The following is a 12,320-nucleotide window of genomic DNA, read 5'->3' as shown; positions in this document are numbered from 1 at the left end:
TTAATTACTCATGTCGTTCCAAACCAAAGAACCATGTCGTTCCAAAGACTTGTGTTCATCTTCGGAAAACAAAATGAAGATCTTTTTGATGAAATCGGAGAGCTTTATGTCCCTCCATTGACAGCTATGCAACTACCACTTTGATGCTTCAAAAAGTTCATAAAGAGATTGTAAAACTAACCCTTATGAATTGAGCGGTTTAGTCCAATTTTTCTAAAGAGACTCGATCGCTTTATGGACAGATTTAATTTAGGGTTTTATTCCCATATAAACATTGATCAGCAAACATAAACAGAAGCTCAACCGAACCTGCTTGACACACAAGAACAAACCTCATTGGTTCTGAATGAGGCTCAGTTTTCACACGTCAAGCAAATATAATTACTTGAGCTTCGTTTACCACAACTGATGTGTGAGTTGGTGAATGTTTGTATCGTGTCTTTTAAAAAAAATCGTACTAAACCACTCAATTCACATGGATTAGTTTAACAATCTCTTAATTAACTTTTTGAAGCGTCAAAGTAGTTGTGTAGACTGTCAACGGAGGGACAGAAAGGTCTCAGATTTCATCAAAAATATCTTAGTGTTCCGAAGATTAAAGAAGGTCTTACGGGTTTGGAACGACGAGGGTGATTATAGCATTTTCATCTTTCAATTTAATTCTTCAACTATCCCTTTACTTTATCAATATCAAATTTGGTCATCGCAAAACAAAACAATAGAAAGAACAAATTAATATGGCTTAGATAATTATAATAATTTACAAGTTACAACATTATGTGAAATTCGTAATGTAGAAAAACAAGTTTACAGGGGTACGTGCTTATTGCAGCAAAACAATGCATTCGCAACGATAATTTATAGTTTAATTGAGGCCATAGAAGCTTTATGATCACATAAATTAACGTAAAAATCTACATTATAATATACCCATGGTATATTCTTTGGCTTTTGCAGCAGTCACTTCACCATAGATTGCACTTCACGTGAATCGCGTCCTTAAAGGGACACGCTGCCATACTGTTGGCCATCATCCCAGCCGGAAATGATGTACGTGATATTGATGAAACCTGAAACATGTAATCGTGTTATCCTCGTCGCAATAGATGCTTAGGACGTGACAGTTGTTGTTATTGACAGATTTTTTTAGAAGAATATTCTCTGACCGAAAATGAATCCTTCCAGAAGAAGCGAAAGTGATTGGCAGGGACTGGTGAATGAGGTAGGAAACGCAGACATATTGATGCCTCACGCTCCTCTGCACTCTATGAATCATACTATCATCAGCATTGCACTGTATAGAGAGGATGCTTAAATTAACCATATAATATGGTTTTCAATGAAATTACCGACTTGACGTGTGTAAAATTAAATGGCATGATTTTCTAAATACGATTTGCTGATGTACAGAGACCTAAAAGCCCCATGTATCCGTGTTTTCATATTTTCGCGTGATCGCTTGTTCCTCTTATAGAATAGTAAGTAGTATATTTCTCAACACATCTTTAAATGTGTTGCATAATAATAAATCAAATACGTAAGGTCTGACACGACATGATCAGCGGAGGGATTAACTTAAATCTTTATCCTCTTTACTCTTCTCGTCAAGATCCATGAACGGCGCTGAATTCAGGGAAGACCTGGCATGCAAATGAGGCAAATCTTGACAGTAATGATTTTAAACTGCTATGTTGCACTATTACAGGATGATATAGCCTACAATCTCCTTAGGCTACACAACATCATACACGCACAAAATGTAGGAGAGGTTGCTTTCTAATAGAGTGAACGTAAATGGAAGTATGATAGTGCATAGCCTAATTTCAAAGGATTGGTTGACCACCTAGTAGGTTGTTTTAATTTAAAGGTAGGACTTAATTAGTTCTTTATAACAGTGGATCTAAACAGTTGGTCAGGAATGGCCTTCAACAAAACTTCCAAGGGGGCCCCGTGATTTAATTTAATTAATTCAATGGCCTTCAACCATTAATTCAACCAGTAACTGTTTGATACTTTAAAAAGTAACAAGCATCTAACTCCATTAAATGTTACCAAAGAACATGCAGTTCCCGAAACATCTGGAATCAAAGCTCAGGTCAGTTTGTTGAAAAACACTATAAACAGTGCAAAACCCCACTTTGATCATTGTCTTTTCTGGCAATGGTGACTAATGCATTGAATTGGAGCATTAAATACCCCATTGATTTCTTTCTGTGCCTAGTTCCTGGTATGCAAGAGAAAACTGGAGAGTAAGAAGGAGGCACTGCTGATCTTATCAAAAGAACTGGACACCTGCCAGCAGGAAAGGGATCAGTTCAAATTGATGGCAAACCAGCTCCGTGAGCGCCACCAAGGGCTGAAGAAAAAGTACAGAGAGCTCATAGTATGTATTCTATTCTATTCTATTCTATTCTATTCTATTCTATTCTATTCTATTCTAAATTTATTAAACAATCATGTAGAAGTATGAAGTAGAAGACATTCAGGGAGACAAATTATTTTTCAATTATATATATTGTCATTATAATGAAGTGTATTTTTGTAATGACAACCCTGAGTGTTTGGAGGGTTTCTGAAAGCATGCTGCACTGCTATAGCAAATGTTGACCAAGTATTTAAAGGTTAAGCGGCAAGCTTATTGGCTACTGATACGTCTGGAACCAATCAGCTGTGCCTTTAGAGAATATGTTTCCATCACCCTGTTTTTATGTGCATTTAGAAGAATCGCATTAAAAACCAGTGATGGAAAAGTAAAAAAAAAAAAAGAAAAAAAAAAAGAAGTATTTACGCTCGCTTGAGGTGGTTTTTGACTTGTGTTAAAGAGTTAATACGAATAATGGGAGATGGAAACTCATTTGCTTAATAAATTCTGACATAGTGAACATTAAACCCACATGACTAATTAGCCTTTCGCCGAGCCCCGCCCCCCTTAGTTACTGTTGCTATGTCCAACAAACAAATGGTCAAACACGACCAGCGCGACAGATTGCCATGACGGGAAGAGGTATACCCGTGCGTGTCAGTGACCTTTTTTGGAGCAATTCCTCCACGATATCCACCAGATCGAGGCAAAAGGGGTTACAGTATGCAGTGGAGGGATATATTCAAAATATAAAAATACGCAATAAAGAAGTCACGACTACTATCGAGGCTAATGCTTACCGGTCTCAAGCGAAATCTGAGAAACCCCATGACAATCGCAAAAAAATCTCTAATACCCACGCAATCGACATAAACACACTTGCAGACGGCATCTTGGAAGTTTGTGATCAACCAGCATCCGTAGGCATCGTAGACCTCTTCTTCTGTCTTGATTTTCTCCGATTTGTTGCAGATAATAGGTGTCGTGATCAGCACTGCTGCTGTATCAGTCAGTGGTTAGATCAGCTTTGCAGTAAAAAAAAAACAGGACAAGGGAGATATAAATTATGCATTAATTATGACAAATAAATTACGCCCAAAATACGGAACATTTGGCAACCCTAACGTTAGTTTTTTCCCTTCCCCAAGAACAAAGCACATAACGTTAGCAGGGCTGAACTGGAACAAAAAAATTAAAATCAAATTTGCTAATAAAAATGAGCAAACTATTGCTAACAGCTCAGATAACTGCGATTGTCTGCAACAAATCGGAGAAAATCAAGACAGAAGAAGAGGTCTACGATGCCTACGGATGCTGGTTGTAGGCTACATAGCCTATTTAAAGGTATAGCGGAGGATGTTTTACTTCCTGGTGGGTAGTCTAAACTATTGGTCCTCCTAATTGTCAATCATTCTGGTGAATCAATCAAACTTTTCAAAAAGTGGAGAGGGCGGGTCTTATCTAAAATTTGGAAAGATCCTCCGCTATACCTTTAAGTAATTCAATTAATATAAAGGGGTGATTTGTCCACTAATGGCTTAAATGGATAACTATAGTAGACTAGAAAATGTTTTTTTGTCGGAGGCAGCCCTTATTCCACATATTTACAAACGCCGTGGGCGCACCGCTTCACCATCTTGCTTGGAGAATGTTTGTCGGACCTGCTCACATAGTAACGGTTGCTATGATGTGTGATTGGACAATGGCCGTTTTGGGGGCGGGGCCGGCGAGAGGTCAATTGGCTGTTTCCGCTGATGGTATTTACTGTTGGTTACTAGGTTACCAATACCACCATCCTCTGCTTGAACAACTTGATTGAAACCGATAAAATTTTTTTTATTTTTGCGAACTTTGATTGAATTCACTTCACGCTTGGATGGAAACTCAGCTACTGACCTGATTGCAAGCAGATTAAGTTAAGGAAATATCAGCCTGCGCCATCTATAGTTCATGACAGAACTTTGTATTTATATGAACTTTTTTAAGAAATGTTTTTTTTCATTAATAGGATGGTGACCCCTCTCTGCCTCCTGAAAAAAGAAAGCAAGTATGTTTGTTATTATCATCTATTTAAACATGTCTAAATATATTATATTTATATAATAAATATATTCTCTGTTAGATGCTTTTATGCCAAATTTAATTAATTAATTCTGAATTGGCATTTAAGTGTCTTTGCACAGACCTTTTAATGCTGCTCAGAGGTTTATACATGCATTTATACAGGAATTCCAACTGTATGCTTTGATGCTAGGGGCTGAGGTAGGTCAGAGCAGGCATCGTTAAGCCTGGCTTTTATGCAGCATTGCATCTTTACACAGAATTTTGAGCAGGCACAGAGCAGCCTTAACTTATCTCTGTAAAGATGCCTTATTATGTATACAACTGAATATATGTTAACAAAACATATACTTGGTGAAGTAGTCAACCCAGCAGTATTCATGACTTTCATCTGATGTTATTCAAATAAATGGAATTTTGTTTGTATTACATGTTGAAAAGTCAAATGTGTTGTTTGACCTGTGTTTGCCACAGGTCAATCTGGCGCAGTTACTGAGAGACTCGAGAGAACAGAACAAACAGCTGGGTGACGAGGTGAAAGAACTAAACCAACGTTTAGCAGAAGTGCAGGGTGATAACAAGGTATGGGCTTTGCACACGCAGGTCAGGTCATTTCTTTGCGTGACTAAATCATATGCACATGTTTGCAAAGTCAAATGAGTAGTCGCATGCTTATGAGGCTTCAACATTTTGATCACAGTCCATATATTGTGGTATAGCATAGATATATGCAGTCTTTTCATCACACAGCTGCTGAGGATGACCATTGCAAAGCAGCGTCTAGGGGACGAAGAGGTGGGGGCTCGTCACTTTCCAGCACATGAGAGAGAAGATCTTGTTCAGCAGTTAGAGAAAGCTCGAGAACAGGTGCATTGCCTTTGGCATTCTACACGTTTTGGGGTCAAATCAAACTTAAAGTCCCCCTGTAGTCAATAACTTATCACTGAAAACTAATCTTTGATCACCAAAATGACATATTTAAATTTTTATTTTATTTTTTTATTCTTCATGCTTTAAAATCGCTTGAATGTAACTCAAAGGTACACCCTTGCCTCATTTAGTATATATGCGGTTCTATGAATATGCATATTAGCCCCGCCTCCACTCACTCACACCTGCTCAGAGATGAATTATGATTGGTAACACACGTTGTGATTGGTAACAAGGTGGTTTGTGACGTCGGAAACACCATCGATTTCAAACCGCGATTTTGAGACTGTCTTTGGTTCACTGCAGTTTTAAAGAGAAAATACTCAGCAATGATATTGACATCTGAATTTGCACATGGTTTTTCTTAAAGCATCTTAAAAACACCACATATAAATAAGATAAAAAGGTGGATTTTCACCACAGGGGGACTTTAAGTTCTCAAGAATATCTCAGTCTTAATGTCTCAGTTTTTTTGTCATAGATTTGAGGTTAAAAAACAACAAAGAGACACTAATATAGTTCTGTGTCCTTACCCTATGATGTTGTAGAATGAAGCACTGGAACAAAGCTTAAAAGCAGCCACAGATGAACTTCACGATGTGCGAGCAGAGCGTAATGTCTACCAGGAGAAAGCTCACCGACTAAATCTGGAAATTAACCACATCTTGGGTAGCAATGAGAACCGCATCCTGGATATAGATGCTCTTTGTATGGAGAACAGGTCAGTGTTGACATGTTCAGGATATACATACATATAGCATTAGTAGTAAGAGATAAACTCCCCACAAGAATTATCTTACATATACAGAAATGTATTTTTTAATATCCAAAATAATCCATAAACCAGTGCAATTTAGTTTTCCATGACAGTGAGTATATTTAACAGAAGTGTAGAAACCTCAGTAACATAGTAAAGACTCAGTAAGAACTTAGTAATGCACAATTTGCAAACATGTAGGCTTGTTGCATGTGGCCGCCATGTTGGATTTCCAATCTAGCGAGTGTGTGCATAGACACTTCCGGTTTCACCTGATGCCGAGAGCTGGAGAAAAACAGAAAATTATCTTTTATAGTTGTTTATAGAATCTGTTATATCACTTAAAATACTACTAAGTAATTTGAAACACACGCATGTATGAGTCAGGTGAATGACTGAAATACACTTTACTGTCCACAAAGAGAAAAATGACTTGTACTCATGCTGCATACACATATGCCTACTGTAAATATAACTAAATTTAAAAATAAAATATAGCAAAACAATTTGTGTAAAAACAAGATAAGACATACAGACCCATCAGTTTGCTACGCATCCACACTCAAGAAATATTTTATTTCTTGCGTCACGGATTTTTCCATTGGCTTTTGGCCTGTTGCAGAAAAGAAACTCCTTGACAACAAAAGTTTATGATTCATTCATGTTTTGTTCATCATGAGAATCTTCACAAATGAACACAACTTGAATTTTGAAGCCTGAATACAACTGGCAGAAGCAAAAAGCTAAACGTAGACTATAAACAAACTACACCACGGTCAATGAGCGTCTCACAATTCTTTCAGTTTTTATTAAAAAAAAAATTTTCCCTGAAAGTTTGAGTTAGAATAGTATAAACATGAGACTGTGAAAGCGAACTAGTGTCCCTGAAGTTTAATGTCCCTGATTGACAGACTCTGTAGTCTCATTTAACCACTTTTAAGCAACTGCCTCTTTCAGGAAAAAAACCCCATTGACTTCAGGATCGGAAGTGCTAAAATGCTAACTTCTTTCCAAGGTTTGGCCTACAAAAATTTAGGTGTGTCCCAATTCTTGTAGTATGTATAGTGTGTACACACCTAAAATCCCCCCAAAAGAGAAAAAGTGCACTCCAAATGCCTGGATAATGGACTTCTTTAACAAAAAAAAAAAAAGTACATTGTGCATTGTGTATAAGTGCACTACATCATTTGGAACACTACTGGTACGTCATCCCTTCTGCACTCATGATCAGAATTGTGGTAAGACTGACCTCTAGTGGTCTGGTGGGGATGTTACAGGCAGTGATGTGAGAGTTGTAACATGTCCAGTTGGCTTTGTCAGCGCTTAAATTGTATAATTTTCAATAGTCAGTGCTATTTTAGCTAATCATGTTGTGGGTAATTTGACTGTATATCATACTGAAGTCTTCAAAATATCATCTTTTTTTAGATATCTGCATGAACGGCTTATGCAGCTTCAGGAGGAAGTCAGCCTCCTCAAAGCAAATGTCATGAAGTATAAGGTATTTATTACACATACAACCAAATTTATATAAACACAAAAGATTCACTTACTTTAATTGTAATATGTGTAAACTCATTCTGTATTCTGATGTTGAGCATACTAATGTGTTTTATTACAGAGTGCTTTGGAAAGCAAGAAGAACTGCAAAGTCTATGGAAAGTCCAACAGCAGCTCTCTGACAGGTGTCCTCTCTGCTAAACAAGGTACCACACAGCACTTCTATAGAATCCAAACAGTAACAATTGGGTTCTTCACAAGTAGTATTCTTTGATTTATTTACAATTCTTTGAAGGAATGATACTTAGAAGCTAAGGTACAGCTCATATGTTTCCAGTACAAGAGTTGTTGCTGTCTGAGGAGAATGGCTGCAGTCTCCCCGTCACTTCACAGTCCATTAGTGACCTGAAGTCCCTGGCCACTGCTCTGCTGGAGACCATCCATGAGAAGAACATGGTCATTCAGCATCAACGGCAAACCAACAAGTATGTTATGACGCCTAATTTTCTGTGCGGAAAATCACAGAAGATCTAGTTTATTAGTATTGTGAGATATCAGTTAAGTCAAAGTTACTTTTAAGAATACTTATTTTATAGGAAACTGTTAAAAAGTGAAATTTAACTAATAGTTTGTGTATATTTTACCAGGATCCTGGGTAACCGGGTTGCAGAACTGGAAAGGAAATTGAAAACATTAGAGGTGTCTGGATTGTGGAGTCTGCCAGGTAAACATCACGTCTAATACCATGCAGTTTACTTTAATGATCGTTTAGTTTAGAACTTTACTTCTATGTAACATAATATAGTTTATCTTGCTTATTTTTAATTTTTAAATAACTTTCAATTGCTCTCCCATTTCTGCTTTCCACTCTTTCTTCTCAACTTTCTTCTCAACTCTCTGGAGGCATCACCTACAATGTGTCTCTTGGACTTGGGAGTACGTTTATTATTCGATATCATTTTTGCCTTTTATGCCTTTCTGCAATTTTCTTCAAACTAATTCGATCTACCCTTGTTGTTAACCTGACAATATAGCTATCATTTATAATAGTTCATTAGTACATTTGTTGACGCCAACGTTGTTTACAGGAAGGAAAGCTGTTATTGTCCTGAGTGACTCTCAGCATGTCCAGTCCACCACAGAACAGTCTGTACATCTAACACCAGAGTCAATGGGTGAGTTATTAGTTATGATTGCTAGCCTGTGCTAAATTATTTGTTTAATTTATCTAAATAATTTAGTAGGCTAAATTAATAAGCTTTAGTTTAGTCATTTTTAATAGTTTTTTTAAATATATATTAGTGCTGTCAGTCGATTAAAAAAGATTAACGAATGAATCACACATTTTTCCTGTAATTAATCGAGATTAATCGTACCTAACATTTAAAGTTTTTCATATATTTTTTTATTGTAATAATTTCACATTTAATCTCCAAATTAACGTAGAAACAACATAAAGACAGTAGCCTATAATCGCGCTTGAATGGTTTAAAAGCATTTGCGTGAATAAAAGCGTTATCATATAATGTAACGCTTGCCAGAAAAACAGAATGATGACAAAAAAACGGATGCTGCATTAAATATTTTTTTCGCATACGATTAATTTTTAACGTGTTAAATATTAATGTGTTAAATGAGGAATATTGTGACATGTATGTAGGACCACAATTGAGTTAGGAAACAGTGTTTACTGATATAGAGAATAACTTCCTTTTTGTAGTGGACTTTGCAGACCTTTTTCATGCTCAAACAGCAACATAAAGTTAAGTGTAAAAAGCATAATAGGAAAATATTTTTTTTTGAAAACTTCAGAATCACACAAATCAATGTTTTAAACTGTAAATTTTGGAATATATTCCATAAATTACAAACCTCATGTGAGTTTGAGAATATTTCGGTTAACTTCCGAAAACATTTTTTGAAGGTAAATCTCTTTTCACTGGAAAAAAAGGGAAAAATGACCTATTACCTACATTTCTTAAGAGTCTATTTAAAAAGTAATAATAACAACAACAACAAACTGATGAATTAATGAAGTTAAAACTTTGATGATCAATCTCTGTCCAGTAGGAGATGAAGAGATTGTTACTGGAGAAGAGGTCACAGAGGACACTGGACTGGCCGTGGCAGTCGAGTTGAACCAAAAGGATGAATATTTTACCTGCCCATATTCAGTCTCACAAACTCCACAATTCAGTAATCCAGCAGAAAGTGTCCAGCCTGTAGGGAGCACACAGTGTAAAACCCTAGCTTGTTGTGACTTTGAGAAGCCTGTGTGTCCTGCTGAGAGGGAATCAGAAGAACATAATGAAGATCTTACAAGCCGGGGATGTCAGTCTATGAACACAGAAGTGTCTTTGAAAGGTTCAGAAGAAGAGGCTGTGAAGAATGATGATCCTGTTGTTCTTTCTGAGGAGGACTTTGATATTCAATGTGTATTAGAAGACAGTCTGCCTGTGGCATCAGAGAGCTTTGGCAGTTTGGACTGTATTTCTGGACCTGAGCCTTGTACACTGGAAGAGCAAACAGAGCAATTGGTCGAAAAATCACATGCTTTCCTAGACACAAGTTCTTCATCACACCAGGAATGAATGTTGTTCTTCGTGATATTAAGAACTATGAGAGCAGCGCATAAAAACACCTCCATTCATTGAAGCCCCACTTAAAACAAGAAAAAGACTGGCAAAAGAGTAAAAAGAACCTATGAATGTCTAAATTAAACGTATTTATTATTCCAATTACGTTCAAACCAATATAACAAAGTTCACCATGAGGATGGCTGCTAAAACCAGCAAGCTGAATATTAAAATCAACAATGTGATAAGCCCTTTCTGGAGGCTTTCAATCATCTGAGATCATCAAGAATCTTGAATGAAATCTTAGATCTGGTGCCGCTATGATGACACTACCAGCAAGTTTATTTTCTTTTTCTAGAGGTTATTGTGAAATCATTTCAAAGACACTTCTTCTTTTATTTGGACTATTTTAAACATCTTCATAATTCATTTTAATCTTCTTGTAATTTGTCTTTATGAGTAAAACACAACATGTAATTCTTGATCCACATGCATAAGGTAAAGGTTCTTTTTTCCTTAATACACTGGATGTCATTTCAACCATTATGATTTGTTTCTTACAGAGTCAGTATATTTATTTAATTTCATATTTGTCTTATTTGTCTTATTTATTTTAATTGATCTCAATGATTGTAATAGTGTTTGATCTGAGAAGGTTGGTGTAAAATCATTCTGTGTAGATCACCTAATATACTGTAATATAGTGTAAAAATAAAAGCGGAACAATCATCAGCTTGAAAGCTTAAGTTATATTTATTTATGCACAAAAACACTGCATTTCAACACATTAGCAATTGCTATATAATAGGCCTGTTACTAGGCTACATCAAGTTTTAGTTGAAGTGGTTTGTGTTGATTTGACCTGTTGGGTACACCAGAAAATATTTATAATGACAGAAGGATTATCTCGTTGTTTATTCGATGTCCTCGCGTCAGTGTTTTATTGACATAAAATCAATGTAACATGCGTGCTTTCAAACATCAATGACATTTCCAGGGCACCGCCCCTATTTTGAAAATTGGTGCGAGCTGCCAGTTAATTAGTCACACATACTGACACGGGTCATTTGCAAATATAGGCTACTGGTCCCTCCATTGTATTAAGAGAGATAAGCAGTAATACTCTGAAATGTATCTGTGTGAACAGTGAGACAGTTTCGCCGCTTAGCCTATTTTTGCCATTCACAAAACGCGTTGTATTTATCAACATACGTTTTTATGAAGCAACATAAAATATTTGAATACAATACTCACCTAAAAGATTATGTCAGGCTTGGAAGTTTAAGCAGCTTATTTAGTTTGCGGTTTGGATTCCGTTTTGTGCAATCGCACTTTGGAGTAATTGGGTTCCGTTTCATATTAGTCTGTTATATTAGTGGATAATTGCAGCGCCAGCCAGGCCCTGTTTACACCTGGAATTTAGATGTGTTTTGGTCGATCGGATCACAAGTAGACGAGGGAGACACATACCCGTTTACACCTGGTGGTTTAATCTGTCTCTTTTGTCCACTTTTAACCACTTCTGCCCTAATTTATTTGAGGGGGGGGTATGGGAAAAAATGTATGGGTTTTTCAGATCTTTCGATCTAATGGACAAAATAAGCTTGGCCAATTTACATATGAATGCATCTGGAGATGATGGAAAAACATACGTAGAGCATCAGCTTTCGTTTCTGCTCTGACAGCCGCAAAACCACGGCAAACACTGTGAGTGTGTATTAGAAATCTGGAACGGCAAAAGAACATTGTGCTTGGTTCGTTTTTCGTCTTTAAACCAAATTTGTGTCTTAATGCCAACAAAGTTTATATCCTGCCAGGTTAGTGCGCTTCCCATAATGTTTACGCATTAGGCCAGTAGGCGGAAGTGTGGCTATTGGACCACATGAGCATCTACCAAAGTAATCCGGTGGAATGTGTTTTTTCACTGCCTCTGGAAGTGGCTGAAGGTGGACATGCTCAAAACGTTTTAGACTCTGTTTATACCTGTATTTAGGGTCATCCACTTGTGATCTGATCGACCAAAACATCAGGTGTAAACAGGGCCCCAGATAGGTCGATACCATCACGATTTTCATCACGGCTTGACGCTAAGTGCGTTTTATTTTATTTTGCTTAAAGGCTGTTATGGTGTTAG

General features: G+C 36.8%; 1 protein-coding gene across 7 annotated transcripts; it reads left to right on the top strand.

Annotated features, from left to right (window-relative positions):
* The first annotated feature begins 74 nt into the window (after positions 1–74).
* ccdc149b (coiled-coil domain containing 149b) lies at positions 75–10,918 on the top strand. Of its 7 annotated transcripts, none has more exons than XM_082163250.1 (14): positions 523–629; positions 2,058–2,095; positions 2,222–2,383; positions 4,371–4,409; positions 4,898–5,005; positions 5,174–5,290; positions 5,902–6,074; positions 7,539–7,611; positions 7,732–7,816; positions 7,948–8,095; positions 8,258–8,334; positions 8,514–8,546; positions 8,699–8,785; positions 9,678–10,918. In XM_082163250.1, exons 3-14 carry the CDS (start codon positions 2,324–2,326, stop codon positions 10,199–10,201), a joined length of 1,524 nt encoding a protein of 507 aa, XP_082019376.1. In that variant the 5' UTR covers positions 523–629; positions 2,058–2,095; positions 2,222–2,323; the 3' UTR covers positions 10,202–10,918. The 7 variants fall into 7 exon arrangements, with proteins under 7 accessions (XP_082019375.1, XP_082019376.1, XP_082019371.1 ...); XM_082163248.1 differs by lacking the exon at positions 523–629 and adding an exon at positions 1,088–1,222; XM_082163249.1 differs by lacking the exon at positions 2,058–2,095 and having other exon boundaries at positions 75–629.
* The last annotated feature ends 1,402 nt before the right edge of the window (positions 10,919–12,320 follow it).

Source organism: Leuciscus leuciscus (assembly GCF_965113295.1).
Source record: "Leuciscus leuciscus genome assembly, chromosome: 3".
Lineage (NCBI taxonomy): Eukaryota > Metazoa > Chordata > Actinopteri > Cypriniformes > Leuciscidae > Leuciscus > Leuciscus leuciscus.
Note: the sequence above shows the minus strand (reverse complement) of the source record. Positions and strands in the feature narration are given on the sequence as shown.